Source organism: Benincasa hispida, chromosome 7, assembly GCF_027475165.1.
Source record: "Benincasa hispida cultivar pf3 chromosome 7, pf3_genome.v1.1, whole genome shotgun sequence".
NCBI classification, from domain to species: Eukaryota; Viridiplantae; Streptophyta; class Magnoliopsida; order Cucurbitales; family Cucurbitaceae; genus Benincasa; species Benincasa hispida.
In genome coordinates, this window is record NC_143484.1 from 4,211,809 (window position 1) to 4,224,980 (window position 13,172).

At 36.0% G+C, this 13,172-nt stretch overlaps 1 protein-coding gene across 2 annotated transcripts in view; it reads right to left on the bottom strand.

Moving 5' to 3' along the window:
• Positions 1–1,235: 1,235 nt before the first annotated feature.
• LOC120081788 (SNF1-related protein kinase catalytic subunit alpha KIN10-like) overlaps positions 1,236–13,172 on the bottom strand; it is a 95,967-nt gene continuing 84,030 nt past the window's right edge. For both annotated transcript variants that reach the window (XM_039036950.2, XM_039036949.2), the window contains exons 9-11: positions 9,240–9,359; positions 8,674–8,883; positions 1,236–1,582 (exon numbers count right to left, since the gene is read on the bottom strand). In XM_039036950.2, coding sequence (XP_038892878.1) covers positions 1,469–1,582; positions 8,674–8,883; positions 9,240–9,359 — 444 coding nt within the window. In that variant the 3' untranslated portion in view covers positions 1,236–1,468. The remainder of the gene's footprint in view (positions 1,583–8,673; positions 8,884–9,239; positions 9,360–13,172) is intronic.

A 13,172-nucleotide genomic window follows, 5' to 3' on the forward strand; every position in this document is an offset into this window, starting at 1 on the left:
AAAATCTCTAATTAAACTAACCAACATTCATTAACTATGGGTCATTCCACTAAAGATCCACAGTTGCACTCTTCACATTGTAGATATATTTATGTGTCAATGGATATAACCATTACAAGCAAGTCGATCCTTCACGAGTCGTTCGTAATTATAGCCAGGTCAAATTACTATTTTACCCTTGTAATTACCTATTTCTCCTTAAGTCTCATTGATCCTCTAATGAACAACCTGTTTATAGTCTAACTATAAACAAAATCCCTACCAAGCCAATGAGAGGGAGGGGGCCATTGTTTAAGACTTGGATTCAGTATTTAAGGGAACAACTCATCTATTTTACCCTAAAGTTGGGGAAGGAGCGAATTTCATCTTGTGAAGCTATGTTCCCAACTCCCCACTGTCCAAAAAATAGTAAGCTTATTGAGCCAGTGACACAAGCCACTCTCAGCCATACAAATCAAAGGACAAGTCCTCATAGTCAGGAGTCCATAACTCATACAGAATTGAGATCAAATTACATATGGTCATCTTATAAAATATTAATCTTTTTAGTCAATGGTTTTACAAAGAAAGATGAACTATTTCGCAGTTCGATCTTATACAAACTCTTTGTATAAGATACCCTCAGTCACATATCTATACATGATTGACTTGAATCAAATCATTTGTAATACTTACAACATTTGTAACAATTACAAAGTGGATCGTATCCATAATATTACTAGGATAAGGTATCCAATCCTTATCCATATACTATAGACCTTTTAGGTTGTTACATGAACACGATCAAACTGTATGTAAACCACATACTGTTCAAGTTGTATTTAATAACCTCATATTTTAGTTTATTAGATTGAGTTAAGTAAGTATAAGACATAAATAAAATAACTTTTTATTTTATTAATAAATAATATGTTATGGATTACAAACTGCAAAATTTAGAATTGACCTAGTTTCATTGCAAATACTATCCAATAATAGCTCTAGATCAATCTTACATGAAGTGGGGTGACCTAAATCATCCTAATATGAGAGGGAAGAGATGACTCTTGCTGGTTCCTAAAACCTTTAGACCAACTTCTGCATTGTCAGAATTAATGAGGTTAGTACTCCACTAATGTTAAATTTATTCAATAAATTCACCATTTAAGGCACATGAATTCAGGTGAGATTGTTTCCTGCCCAACTGGTGCAATAATTGTCACTAAATCCAATTAAAAATTAAATCACACAATAAATTAGGCAAAACACACAAATTTATCTCCAATAAAAGTATATTCATACATAATTTTCTATAACTTTGAATTTAGGTCTAGATGCATAATTGAGCTCAAAGGGGCAAAAAAAAGTAAACACATCACGACGTAATATGGTATAATATTGTTGTAGATGCCTCAAGTACATAACATTGTCAAAGATGCCCTTAGTCTATATTGTTGCGTTTTACTTTGTAACGAAGCATTTTCATACTTTAAACGACTCGAAGTTGGGATATGAAAGTGGCACAAAGGTTCAAGAACAAAAACTGAGGGCCTTGAATCCTTTGCAGATCAAGTAGATACCTTTCCTCTTGTACTTTATATAGCTGTGCAGTAACAAAAGCAAAAAAGAAAATAGAAATTTTATATATATGTCTTTAGCATCATGTTTTTTGATGTTGTACACAAAAATTTAAACATTTTTTTTTGTCAAATTCATCGTATGGATGATTACTCCACTCCGTTTAATAACTATTTCATTTTTTTTTTATTTCTAAAAATTAAATATATTTTCTCTAAATTTCTTACCATGATTTGCATATTTCTTATGTATAATAGTTGAATTCTTAACCAAATTTTAAAAACAAAAACAAGTTTTCAAAGACTTTTTTCTTTTTTTTTAATTTTCAAACTTTGACTTGGATTTTTGGAGATATTGATAAGAAATAGATATAAATAAAAAAATTTTAGAGGTAGAAAAAATGTTTACAAAAACAAAAAAAGTTAGAAACTAACGTCCCATCTGGTAAACAATTTGGTTTTTGGTTTTTGTTTTAGAAAATTACACATATAGATACTATTTCCACCTTAAAATTTTTCTTTTATTATATACTTTTTACCAATTGTTTAAAAAACCAATACAAATTTTGAAAACTAAAAAAAGTAGCTAGTAAATTTGAATTAAGAAATTTTTTATAGAAATTTTGTTTTTGTTTTTTAAATTTGACTAAGAATTCAATCATTTTAATTAAGAAAGTTACGAATCATTATAAGAAAGGAAAAAATATATTTAATTTAAAAATCTAAAAACAAAAAATAAAATGATTATCATGTTGGATATCTAAATTCAAATCTTCAACTATTACTTTTATTTTGGAAAGTTGTTTGTAGAACTATTTTGTGTGTATATGTATATCTTATTATTACTTATTTACATTGCCAATGTTTACTTGGGATAAAATAATTTATTATGACAATTGAAAAATGTCATGATTAAATTTTATTTGACAGCCGAAAACTGCCATAAGATGTCAAGAAATGTATTGCCATGTAATACAAAATAGAGAAAGTTTAAAAGAAGCAAACAATATTTTTTGTATTTGCCTGTTTACTTATTGTTACCTACTTGAACCCTATCATGACAAGTAGAAAAATATAAAATAAAAAGAAAAATTATTTTAAATGATAAAATTATTAAAAATATTTACAAATAATAACATAATATCACAATCAATCTAAGATAGATTACGATAGACTACTATTTGTATCTATCATGACATAGATAGAAACAAATTGTTGGGCTTGAAATGCAGAAGCAGGCAGAACGCAAGATGGATTTGAAAAGACTTTCGGGTCGAGAGTGAACGAAGGCCCTTACACGACTATCGAATACCCCTCGATGCTTCACACAAAAGCTAGGTCGTGAGCAGGATGTACAAACCAGGTAATGTACGATCTCGGCCTTACACTTCAATGGCTGAGATTAGAATCACAAACTTCTGCTGGAAAAACCCTTGGACTGACTTATCTTTTCTTTTCCTTTCGCAGAGAAAGAATCGAGAGAAATCAAAAGAGAGGAACGCCGAGAGGCTGCCGGAATTCGCAGGGGTGAGGAGTCTTCGATCGTCTAGGCGATGGAGGTAAAGCAGAGGTCCACTAGATGATAAGGCAGGAGTCGTCTAGACGATGAAGCTTTACTGAAGGTCATCTAGACGAGGGTCGTCTAAACGATGGTCGTCTACACGATGAGGCTTGTAGAAGTAAACGATCGTTGGGTAAAAGCTAAACGATCGTTTGGGTCAGGACGGTATACGAAAGAGGAAGACGATAAGAAGAAGAAGATGAACATGATCGTTTACGTGGTTCAGCCAAGGGAGGCCTACGTCCACAGAGAAGCTAATGGAGTTTTCTTTATTCAAGATTGCTTCAAGATAGTGTAATCACTCAATTACAATTGCTCTCTCTCTCTCATTACAAAATTAGTTATGTAGAGTATTTAAAGGTAGCTAGGTTTGTAACAAAACCTGTAATCGAATGAAGTTTATTTCACTTCTGTTTAACAATCTCCACCTTGAAATGAACTTCAGCTTCTCTGATCTGACTGTCTCTCTGCTTTAACCTTTTTCTCTCAGCTCAAACCCTATTATATCAAGGCACTTCTGGAGCTTGAGCTGAGTGACTGTTTTTCTCAACATGTCGGAGGCATTTCTGAGGTATGAACTTTCAGAACTTCAATCTGCTTAGCTTCTATCTTCTGTCGTATGAAATGATATTTCACATCAATATGTTTTGTTCTGTTATGGTACCGTGGATGCTTTAACAAATGAATTGTACTATGATTATCACAAAAGATCTTCACTGTGTCTTGTTTAATTCCGAAATCACTTAAGAGACCCTTTAGCCATAAGCCTTCCTTCACTGGTTCTGATAATGCTATGAACTCTGCTTCAATAGTAGAAAGAGCTACTACTGATTGTAAGGTAGCCTTCCAGCTTAGGACACATCTTCCAAATAGGAAGATATACCCCGATAATGACCTCCTTTTGTCGAGATCTCCTACATAATCTGAGTCTATATAACCAACCAGCTCTGGTTCACTATCTGATAGCTATTGGTACTTTAGTTTAGCATTAGTAGTACCATTTAGGTACCTCATAATCCACTTTGTAGTCTCCCAGTGCCTCTTACCTGGATTAGCCATGTATCTACTCACTAGGCTAGTAGCATAGGCTATGTTAAGTCTTGTGGACACCATTAAATACATTAAACTTCCCACAGCTTGGGAATAAGGAATTGTTGACATAATTTGCTGATGCTCAATGTCTGAATCTTTAGGTGAATTCTCTGCTGAAAGTTTGAAATGGTTGGCTATTGGAGTAGTCACTGCTTTTGCTGTTGTCATCGGATACATTTTCAACAATTTACTGCAGCATTGTGACTGATCAATGCTTAGAATACTTGTATTTCTGTTTCTAATAATGTCAATACCAAGTATTCTTCTTACATTTCCCATGTCTTTCATTTTGAACTCTGATTTTAGTAGATCTTTTACTTTGTTCAGCTCTTTCATTGTTGCTCTTGCTAGAAGCATATCATCCATATATAAAAGCAAGTAGATAGGATGAGTATAGGACTCTGTATTTATATAAACACAATTGTGATAGGAGCTTCTGTAGAAACCATTCTTCTGAACAAATTCGCTAAACCATTTATTCCAGCATCTTGGGGGCTGTTTGAGGCCGTAGATAGATTTTTTTAGTAGGCACACACAATCTTCCCTCTCTTTGACCTCATATCCCTTTGGTTGGCTCATGTATATAACTTCCTCTAGGAAGCCATGTAGAAAAGTTGTTTTGACATCTTGTTGCTCCAGCTCTAGGTTGTTTTGAGCCACAATCGACAATAGTAATCTGATAGATCTCTGTTTAACCACTGGAGAAAAAATTTCATTAAAATCAACACCTAGCCTCTGTGTAAAGCCCTTAGCAACCAATCTATCTTTAAATCTAGGTCATTGATCGTTAGAGAACCCTTCCTTTAGCTTGTACACCTATTTTGATACAATTGGTTTGCATCCTTTTGGCAAGGATGTTAACTCCCATGTATTATTTCTCACCACTGAATCAATCTCTTCATTCATAGATTCTGTCCACATCTTAGCCTTAGAACAACTGACTGCTTCCTCAAAGGTTGAGGGTTTTGCATCATTAGACAAATCAGTAGTATTCAAAGCTAAGTAGTCTTCATACCTTGATGGTGGGACAATGTTTCTTCTCTGCCTATCTCTAGCTAGGCAGTAACTTCTCAATTTTGATTCTTCTTATTCAGTATCAATAATAGCATCTTCTACTTCTTCTTCTTGATGAGGTAGTTGATCAAAGTGTGATTCAGAGCTTGAAGGATCAGAAGTAGGAACTAGAACTTGCTCCACCTCAATTGTATCACTCTTCGCTTGAGGTACTGAAACATTTGGAATAGTTTTCTGCATATACATTTCTTCTTCCCTGAAAATCACATCTCTACTAGTTATGCATCTTTTCTCAATAGGGTGCCACATTCTAAACCCCTTAACACCTTCTGTGAAGCCCAAAAACATATACTTCACAGCTCTGGCATCAACCTTCCCTTTACTCTGATGAACATAGCCAGTGCAGCCAAATACCCTCAGGTTATTCAGGTTAGAAGACTGCTTGGTTCATCTTTCTTCAAGAGTTAGAAGGTTAAGAGATGCATGAGGGCATCTATTCAGTGTATAGACTGTATATGAAGCTGCCTCTGCCCAAAACTTCTCAGGTAGTATAGCATCAGATAGTAAGCTTCTGACCTTCTCCATTATTGTTCTGTTTAACCTTTCTGCTACCCCATTTTGCTGGGGTGTATGCCTAACTGTCTTGTGTCTTAATATGCCTTACTGTCTGCAATAAACATTGAACTCTTCTGCACAATATTCAAGCCCATTATCTATTCTAAGACATTTAATATGATAGTTAGACATTTTCTTAACCATCACTTTACATTCTTTAAACTTTTCAAACACTAAATCCTTAGATTTAAGGAAATAGATCCAACTCTTTCTTGAGTAATCATAAAAAAATATAAGGAAATACTTGGCACCACTCAATGATTGATAAGGTGAAAGACCCCATAGGTCTTAATGCACATAGTCTAGGATGGCCTTGGTTGTGTGCTGTGCCTTCACAAAGCTCTGCCTAGTAACCTTCCCTATTACAAAATGTTCACAAAAGGATAAACTCTAATATACTCCCTTAGGTAGAATACCTTGGTTGGCTAGAGCTTATAGACCTTTGGCACTGATGTGAGAGTCTTTTGTGTCATAGGTCTCCTTCAGTAGGCTGATTATAAGTCATAAACAAGGCTAAGTGTACTTGATGAACACCTTGCACTACATACACTCCATTTATCTTCACCCCTCTAAGGATAGGCTTACTATTCTTCAACACTTCACAGTATCCTTCCTTGCCTCGGTATTCACAGCCAATAGAGTCAAGCACGCCTAGTGAAATTAGATTTCTCTTCAGCTTAGGCACATGTCTGACATTTCTTAAGAGCTTGACTGTTCCATCTTCTAACTTCAATGAGACTGAACCAATCCCGACCACTGGGCATGAGTTATTGTTTCTCATGTAGACTGAACCTCCATCCAATTCTCTGTAGGTACTGAACCAGCCTTTGTGAGGTGTCATGTGAAATGAACACCTTGAATCTAGAACCCAATGTATGTTCTTATTTGCTTCTTCTGCCCAACAATTAGATGTAGCCAAAGCATAAGAATAAAATTAAGAATCTTCACAAACTGAGGCTTCACCTGACTGGTTTGGTTGGACTTTGGGTTATGGCCGAGATTGTTTATTTTTCTGCTCATTTTTCCACTTGAGCGTTCTGCAGTCTTTGATCAAATGTCCAAGCTTTTTACAATATTTGCAACTGATCTTGAACTTCTCTTTTCCTCCTTCATCATTTGAGCTTTGTTTGCCTTTCTCCTTGTTATTCTGTTTTGACTCCCCTTTAACAAACAAGCCTTATGCATTAGATTTTTCTTCTTTGCGTGTAATGAGTTCCATTTCTCTGATTTTAAGAGCAGAAATAATGATATTAGTAGTAATGGAATCTCTCCCATACTTCAGGGCTGTCTTCACTTCTCTGTAGGATTCTAGCAATGAGTTAAGAAGCACAAATGCTTCATTGTCTGCCCCGATTTCTTCTCCTTGAGTCTTAAACTCAGTTGTAATTCTCTTGAAATCATCTAAGTTCTCTATTAATGACTTCGATGCATTCATCTTAAATGTAAAGAACCTTTCCCTTAGGAAAAGTTTATTAGGCAGATTCCTTGTCTCATAAAGCTCATTTAATTTGTTCCATTTTGTAGGTTGTCTCCTGATCGATTACTTGTCGTAGGACATTATCAGACAAGTTTAAAACGAGTGTTCTATTAATAGTAAGCTCCATATATTCTTTTTCTTCTTCTATCACTGTACTTGGCAGCTTTGCCGGATCATCTAAGGCCTTGTGTGCCCTCTACTGTCCTAAGATAGCCTTTATTTTGGCCTTCCACAGACTAAAGTCGCATTTTTCATCAAATTTCTCGATGTCGTACCTTGATATTGCAATTTCTAAATTGAAAGTTCGACTGAAAGACTTCAAGATTATTGCTTCTTTGAATCTTGACTAATCTTGAAGCATTCTTGCAGGCTCTAATACCACTTGTTGGGCTTGAAATGCGGAAGTAGACAGAACATAAGACGGATTTGCAAAGTCTTTTCGGGTCGAGAGTGAACGAAGGCCCTTACACGAATATCGAATACCCCTCGATGCTTCACACAAATGTTAGGTCGTGAGCAGGATGTACAAACCGGGTGACGTATGATCTCGGTCTTACACTTCAATGGCTGTGATTAGAATCACAAACCTCTGCTGAAAAAACCCTTGGACTGACTTATCTTTTCTTTTCCTTTCGCTGAGAAAGAATCGAGAGAAACGAAAAGAGAGAAATGTCGGGAGGCTGCTAGAATTTGCAGGGGTGAGGAGTCTTCGATCGTCTAGGTGATGGAGGTAAAGCAAGGGTCGACTACACGATAAGGCAGGAGTCGTCTAGATGGTAAAGCTTTACTGAAGGTTGTCTAAACGATGGTCGTCTACACGATGAGGCTTGCAGAAGTAAACGATCGTTGGGTAAAAGCTAAACGATTGTTTGCTAAAGCTACACGATTGTTTGGGTCAGGGGGCTATATAAAGAGGAAGACGATAAAAAGAAGATGATGAATACGATCGTTTACGTGGTTCGGCCAAGGGAGGCCTACGTCCACGGAGAAGCTGACGGAGTTTTCTTTATTCAAGATTGCTTCAAGATAGTGTAATCACTCAATTACAATTGCTCTCTCTCATTAAAAAATTAGTTATGTAGAGTATTTAAAGGTAGTTGGGTTTGTTACAAAATTTGTAATCGAATTAAGTTTATTTTACTTCTGTTTAACACAAATAGTAGTCTATTCCGATCTATTGTGATCTATCGTAGACCGACAGTAAAATTTTACTATATTTATCAATATTTTGATTTATTTTCTAATATTTGAAAACAACTCAAATAAAAAAGTTAAAAAAAAAAATCAAAATGATATATAAGAAGACCATTTCACATAAATGACGAATTCAAATGAGGATGTGAAATTAGGGCATATACCTGAACTTCAAACTTGACCACATTTTGGAATATAGTGACATGATTGACCTTCAACATGATTGAATGATTAGGCATGTCTTGGTGATGTGTTATAGTATCAGATGTTAGCTTACATTTCATGTTGTATTCACCAATCTTCTTCCAACACACATTCAATTCTTGCAACACTTTAAGCACTTTCATCATTATATCACGTGGATGTGCTTTAGCCTATCAAATAACACACAACAAAATTGGGTCATTTTAGTCATGATAGTTTTTTTCTAGATAAGTTTTTTTTCTAGATAAGTTTGATTTGGTAGCTAGAGGTTGTCGGCGATAGTTATCGAAAGTGGTGGCTAGAATTGACCGATGAAGGCGATGGTAAGCACGACAAGATGGTAAAGATGAAGTAGATGACTTTTGAAGAAATTTTAAGAATTATATAAATTAAGGATTGATTAATTATTAAACACTCAAAATTCATAGTTAAATTAAACACACCTTTGAATCACTTATGATATAGATAATTTTTATTTTAATTTAGAAACATTACAATATAAAATATTAAGTTGCGGAAGACAAACCTGTAATCCAAGAGCCCACTTCCCATTATTAGGAATTTGAGGTGCAACAGCCACAACTTGATTATGCATACGTTCAAAAGAAGGTAGTGCGCCAACAATTGGATTCATTTGCTTAGGTTCCTAAACAATAACATTGCTTTGAGGTTGACACTCCAAACTCAAAAGTAAATTTTGCAAAACATAAGATGAAATAATCATTGATATTTGAATTTAGTTTCTCATTTGTGAAGGCTTTTTTTTGTCTTTGAGAATTGGATTTAGGTTTACTTGCTCTATGTTTGGTCATTGAGGATTAACTTGTGAATACTATTTGGTCCTTTGTTGTTTGATACTAATCGGCTCTCATTGATTCCCAAGTATAAAACATTTTTATCAACTAGCAACCAATGTTTCTTAGAGATGTACTATTTAGAAACTAATTTAAGACTTTGAGAACATGTTTGGTCGAAGGAGTAGGAGGTACGTGACTTCTTGTTTGTCCCAAGTAGTTCGTGGGCTCCACAATTAAAATAATTAATCTATGTCTTATTAACTCCTTGCCGAAATGAGTATGGCTCAACTGCCATATGGACATGCTAGTGACGATGCAGTCTGTGGTTCGAATCACTCTGTCTTTAATTCAAAATCTCAATCTTCTAACTCTCAAAATGAACGGCATTATTGGCTTGTTTTCACACTTTTGATCAATATTCAAGGCCATATTATGGATAAGCGCTATTAGCTTCATGGTGCCTTCTTGTTCTTCTATTGTTTGTCCTTTTGCTAACCAAAAGCATATTTTCCTTTTGTCCATGAATAAAATTGCTTCCCGTGTCTTTGAACTAATACATTGTGACATTTGGTGTCATTTCAATTTACTTCTCAAGTATGATATCGATATTTTTATTTTTTTACTATTGTGGATGACGTTTCATGTTCTATTTGGATTTTTATGATTAAAGTTGATAGCGAAGTCATACTTATTGCTTCTTGATTTTTACCTTGATAATAAGTTTGTGCATATCAAGCAGTTTAGATCGCAATACTCCCAAGTTAGCCTTCGCGAATTCTTTCAACTCCAAAGGTGTTATACATTAATTCTCATGTATTTTCCATCTTGAGCAAAATATGATTGTTGAACAGAAGCATCAACATTCGTTGAATGTTGTCTGATCCTTGTATTTTTTAGTCTTGAGTTTCCATTATGTTCGGGAGTAATTGTGTTCTCACTATTTTGCATTCTTAATTAACTATACATTGTTTTCTATTTTACATTGGCAGACTCTATATGTTTGACATTTTGGCGAACCAACTAATTACTCTATGATAAGGTCCTTTAGTTATGTACATTTTACCTCCACTTTGCCTTCTCACCAATCCAACTATTCCCGCTGTGTTTATTTGATATCCAATAGGTATGGAGAGTTATCAATTATAGGACGTTGAGAATTGATGGGTTATTTCACTTAGTGGTAAAGGCCAATTAAAGGCTCATATGGCCAAAATTAGGTTTTAATTTTAAAACCTTAAATAGCCAGCATAGATTGAGAGACTTCAAAAACGGACAGGAGAAAATTGAAGAAAACTTTATTCCAAACAACAATGTTTTTCTGCCATTTGGGGTCAATTTGTGGTATGATCGAGTTGAAATTTTGACAACGTGCTCTTGACACGAGGATCTTCAATCTAGATGGTGGAGATTTCTTTTGGAGCTACCTATAATTAAATACAGTGGGTAATGGGTTGCCACTTCAAGTGAGATCTTTTACCGTAAGAAATTACTGAAAAAAGGAGAGGAGTAAGAGAAAAGGTCCGATAGGTAAAGACAAAAGTAAAAGTAAGAGTTATCGGTTTGCAAATGCTGAGTGTTATTACTATTGTGCGAAATGCCATATAAAGAAGCATTGTCGAAAATTTAAAAAGAAAAATAAAAATGATGACAGTAAAGAAAAGAAGCATGATGATAACAATGATGTAGACACAATCACTGTAGCCACCAATGAATTTTACATTTTTATTCGACGGTGATGTTATAAATCTTGCTACACAACAGAGTGCTTGGGTGATTGACAGTGGCGCTTTAGTTCATGTAACATCAAAGAGAGATTTCTTTGCATCCTATATACTTTGTGATTTTGATAGTGTTAGGATGGATAATGATGGATCAATAAGAAACACTTGGCATCAGAGATGTACACTTGTAGAACAAGAATGCTTCTAAGTTGATTCTGGAGAATGTGAAACATATTCTTGATATTCATATGAATTTAATTTCTACAAGTAAGCTTGATGAAGAAGCTTTCTACATTACCTTCTATAATGGCAAATGAAAGCTTACTAAAGGATATATGGTTCTAAGAGAGAGAAATATTCTTCAATGTATTATATGGAGGCTAAGATTACTGATTGTGATATAAATATAGTGATGATGAAGCGAGATTTGACCTATGGCATAAAAGACTCAAATACATTAGCAAGGGTTTGAAGATATTATCCAAGATAAATCATCTTTCTGATATAAAGAGTGTAAGACCCTAACACTAAATCTAAAGTGGGAGGTTAAATAGAGAAGAAAAATCCTAAGTAAGGATATTGGGGCAAAGACTGGAAAACATTAATACTAAATTATCCAAAAAGGTGACCAAAAGACCAAACGCATATGGGAGGATTAAATATGTTGAACGTAACAGTGCATGGAGGATGGAAGGAAGAAGACTTGAAAAATGCCCAAGGGCTTGCATACAACAAACGCAAGGGCATGCGGACACAAGCAGGGCATCCGTTGGAGGCATGCGTCGAGTGAGCATGCTAGGTGCAAAGGCCATGCTCGAGCATGTATGCCGAACACCCTACCTATGCATCGAACGGGCAAGCCAGATGCCCATCTTATGCGTCCAGCGCTGCCGAGTCTACCGAGCAACCATGCGTCGATGCCTTATGCCAAGCGCTCGCCCATGCGGCGAGACATGCCTATGTGACCGAGCGCACTTAGACCGAAGCGCCTATGTGACCAAGTGCACAAGCCCTAGGCAGCACACCCATGCGTCGATGGTCAGTACCGTGCGTCCATGCTTAGTAGGCCGAGCAAGCATACCTAGTATGCCATGCGTCAAGGGTGAGCAGACACCGTATGTGTTGGTGATGGCTGACTCATGCGATGGCTAAATGGGACTTTGATGAAGAAAGGGTAAGTTGTTATGTGTTAAGGATAAACGATAAGGCTAATTGATGAAAAAACTCCAAGGAAAGATGCCAATAGTTATACGAGCATAAGTCTTAAAAAATTCAAGTAGAGAAATATGTTTTAAGTGTTTAAGTAATTTAGGTGGCAAAAGGAGGATCACACAAAGTTCTAATAGAAGGTGGACAAAGGAGATTTCATGCAATAGAAGTCTTATCACCCTAAGTCGGAGGTGGGTGAAGGAGATTTCATGCGAAAAAGGGAATTTTGGCTAGCAAGCTGAGATGAGAACAACTCAAGGCTAGGCTGGATAGGCTAAGTGTTGGCAGCTCCAAAGTGAGACAAATGGGAGTTGAGTTGTCACATGGAGGTGAGTTTGGAATGGCTATAAATAGAGGGGTTGAGCGAGATGGATTTATTCATACCATCACCAAAAATCTTGTGTTGAGAGCACATTTAGAGTGGTACGTTTGAATTATTAGGTTGCCAAGTTAATTGAAGATCAAAAGAAACAAAGGTTGCGTTGGTGAGGCATTGAGTCAGCCTGGATGCACGCTGCATCCGTTCGCGTGCCTCGCTCGACGCATCCCGCGCGCTAGCCCAATGCAACTACCCCCCCTCATGCGACACATCACGCCCAGTGCAATAGGCCACCATGCAACGCATGCCCAACGCGTCAGCCCTTATGCGGCACAACACACCCACCCTTCCTACTGCCAAACGCCCAACTGCCTACCACAATCCAAATAACCTCTAAAAAGGCTAATTTTGGG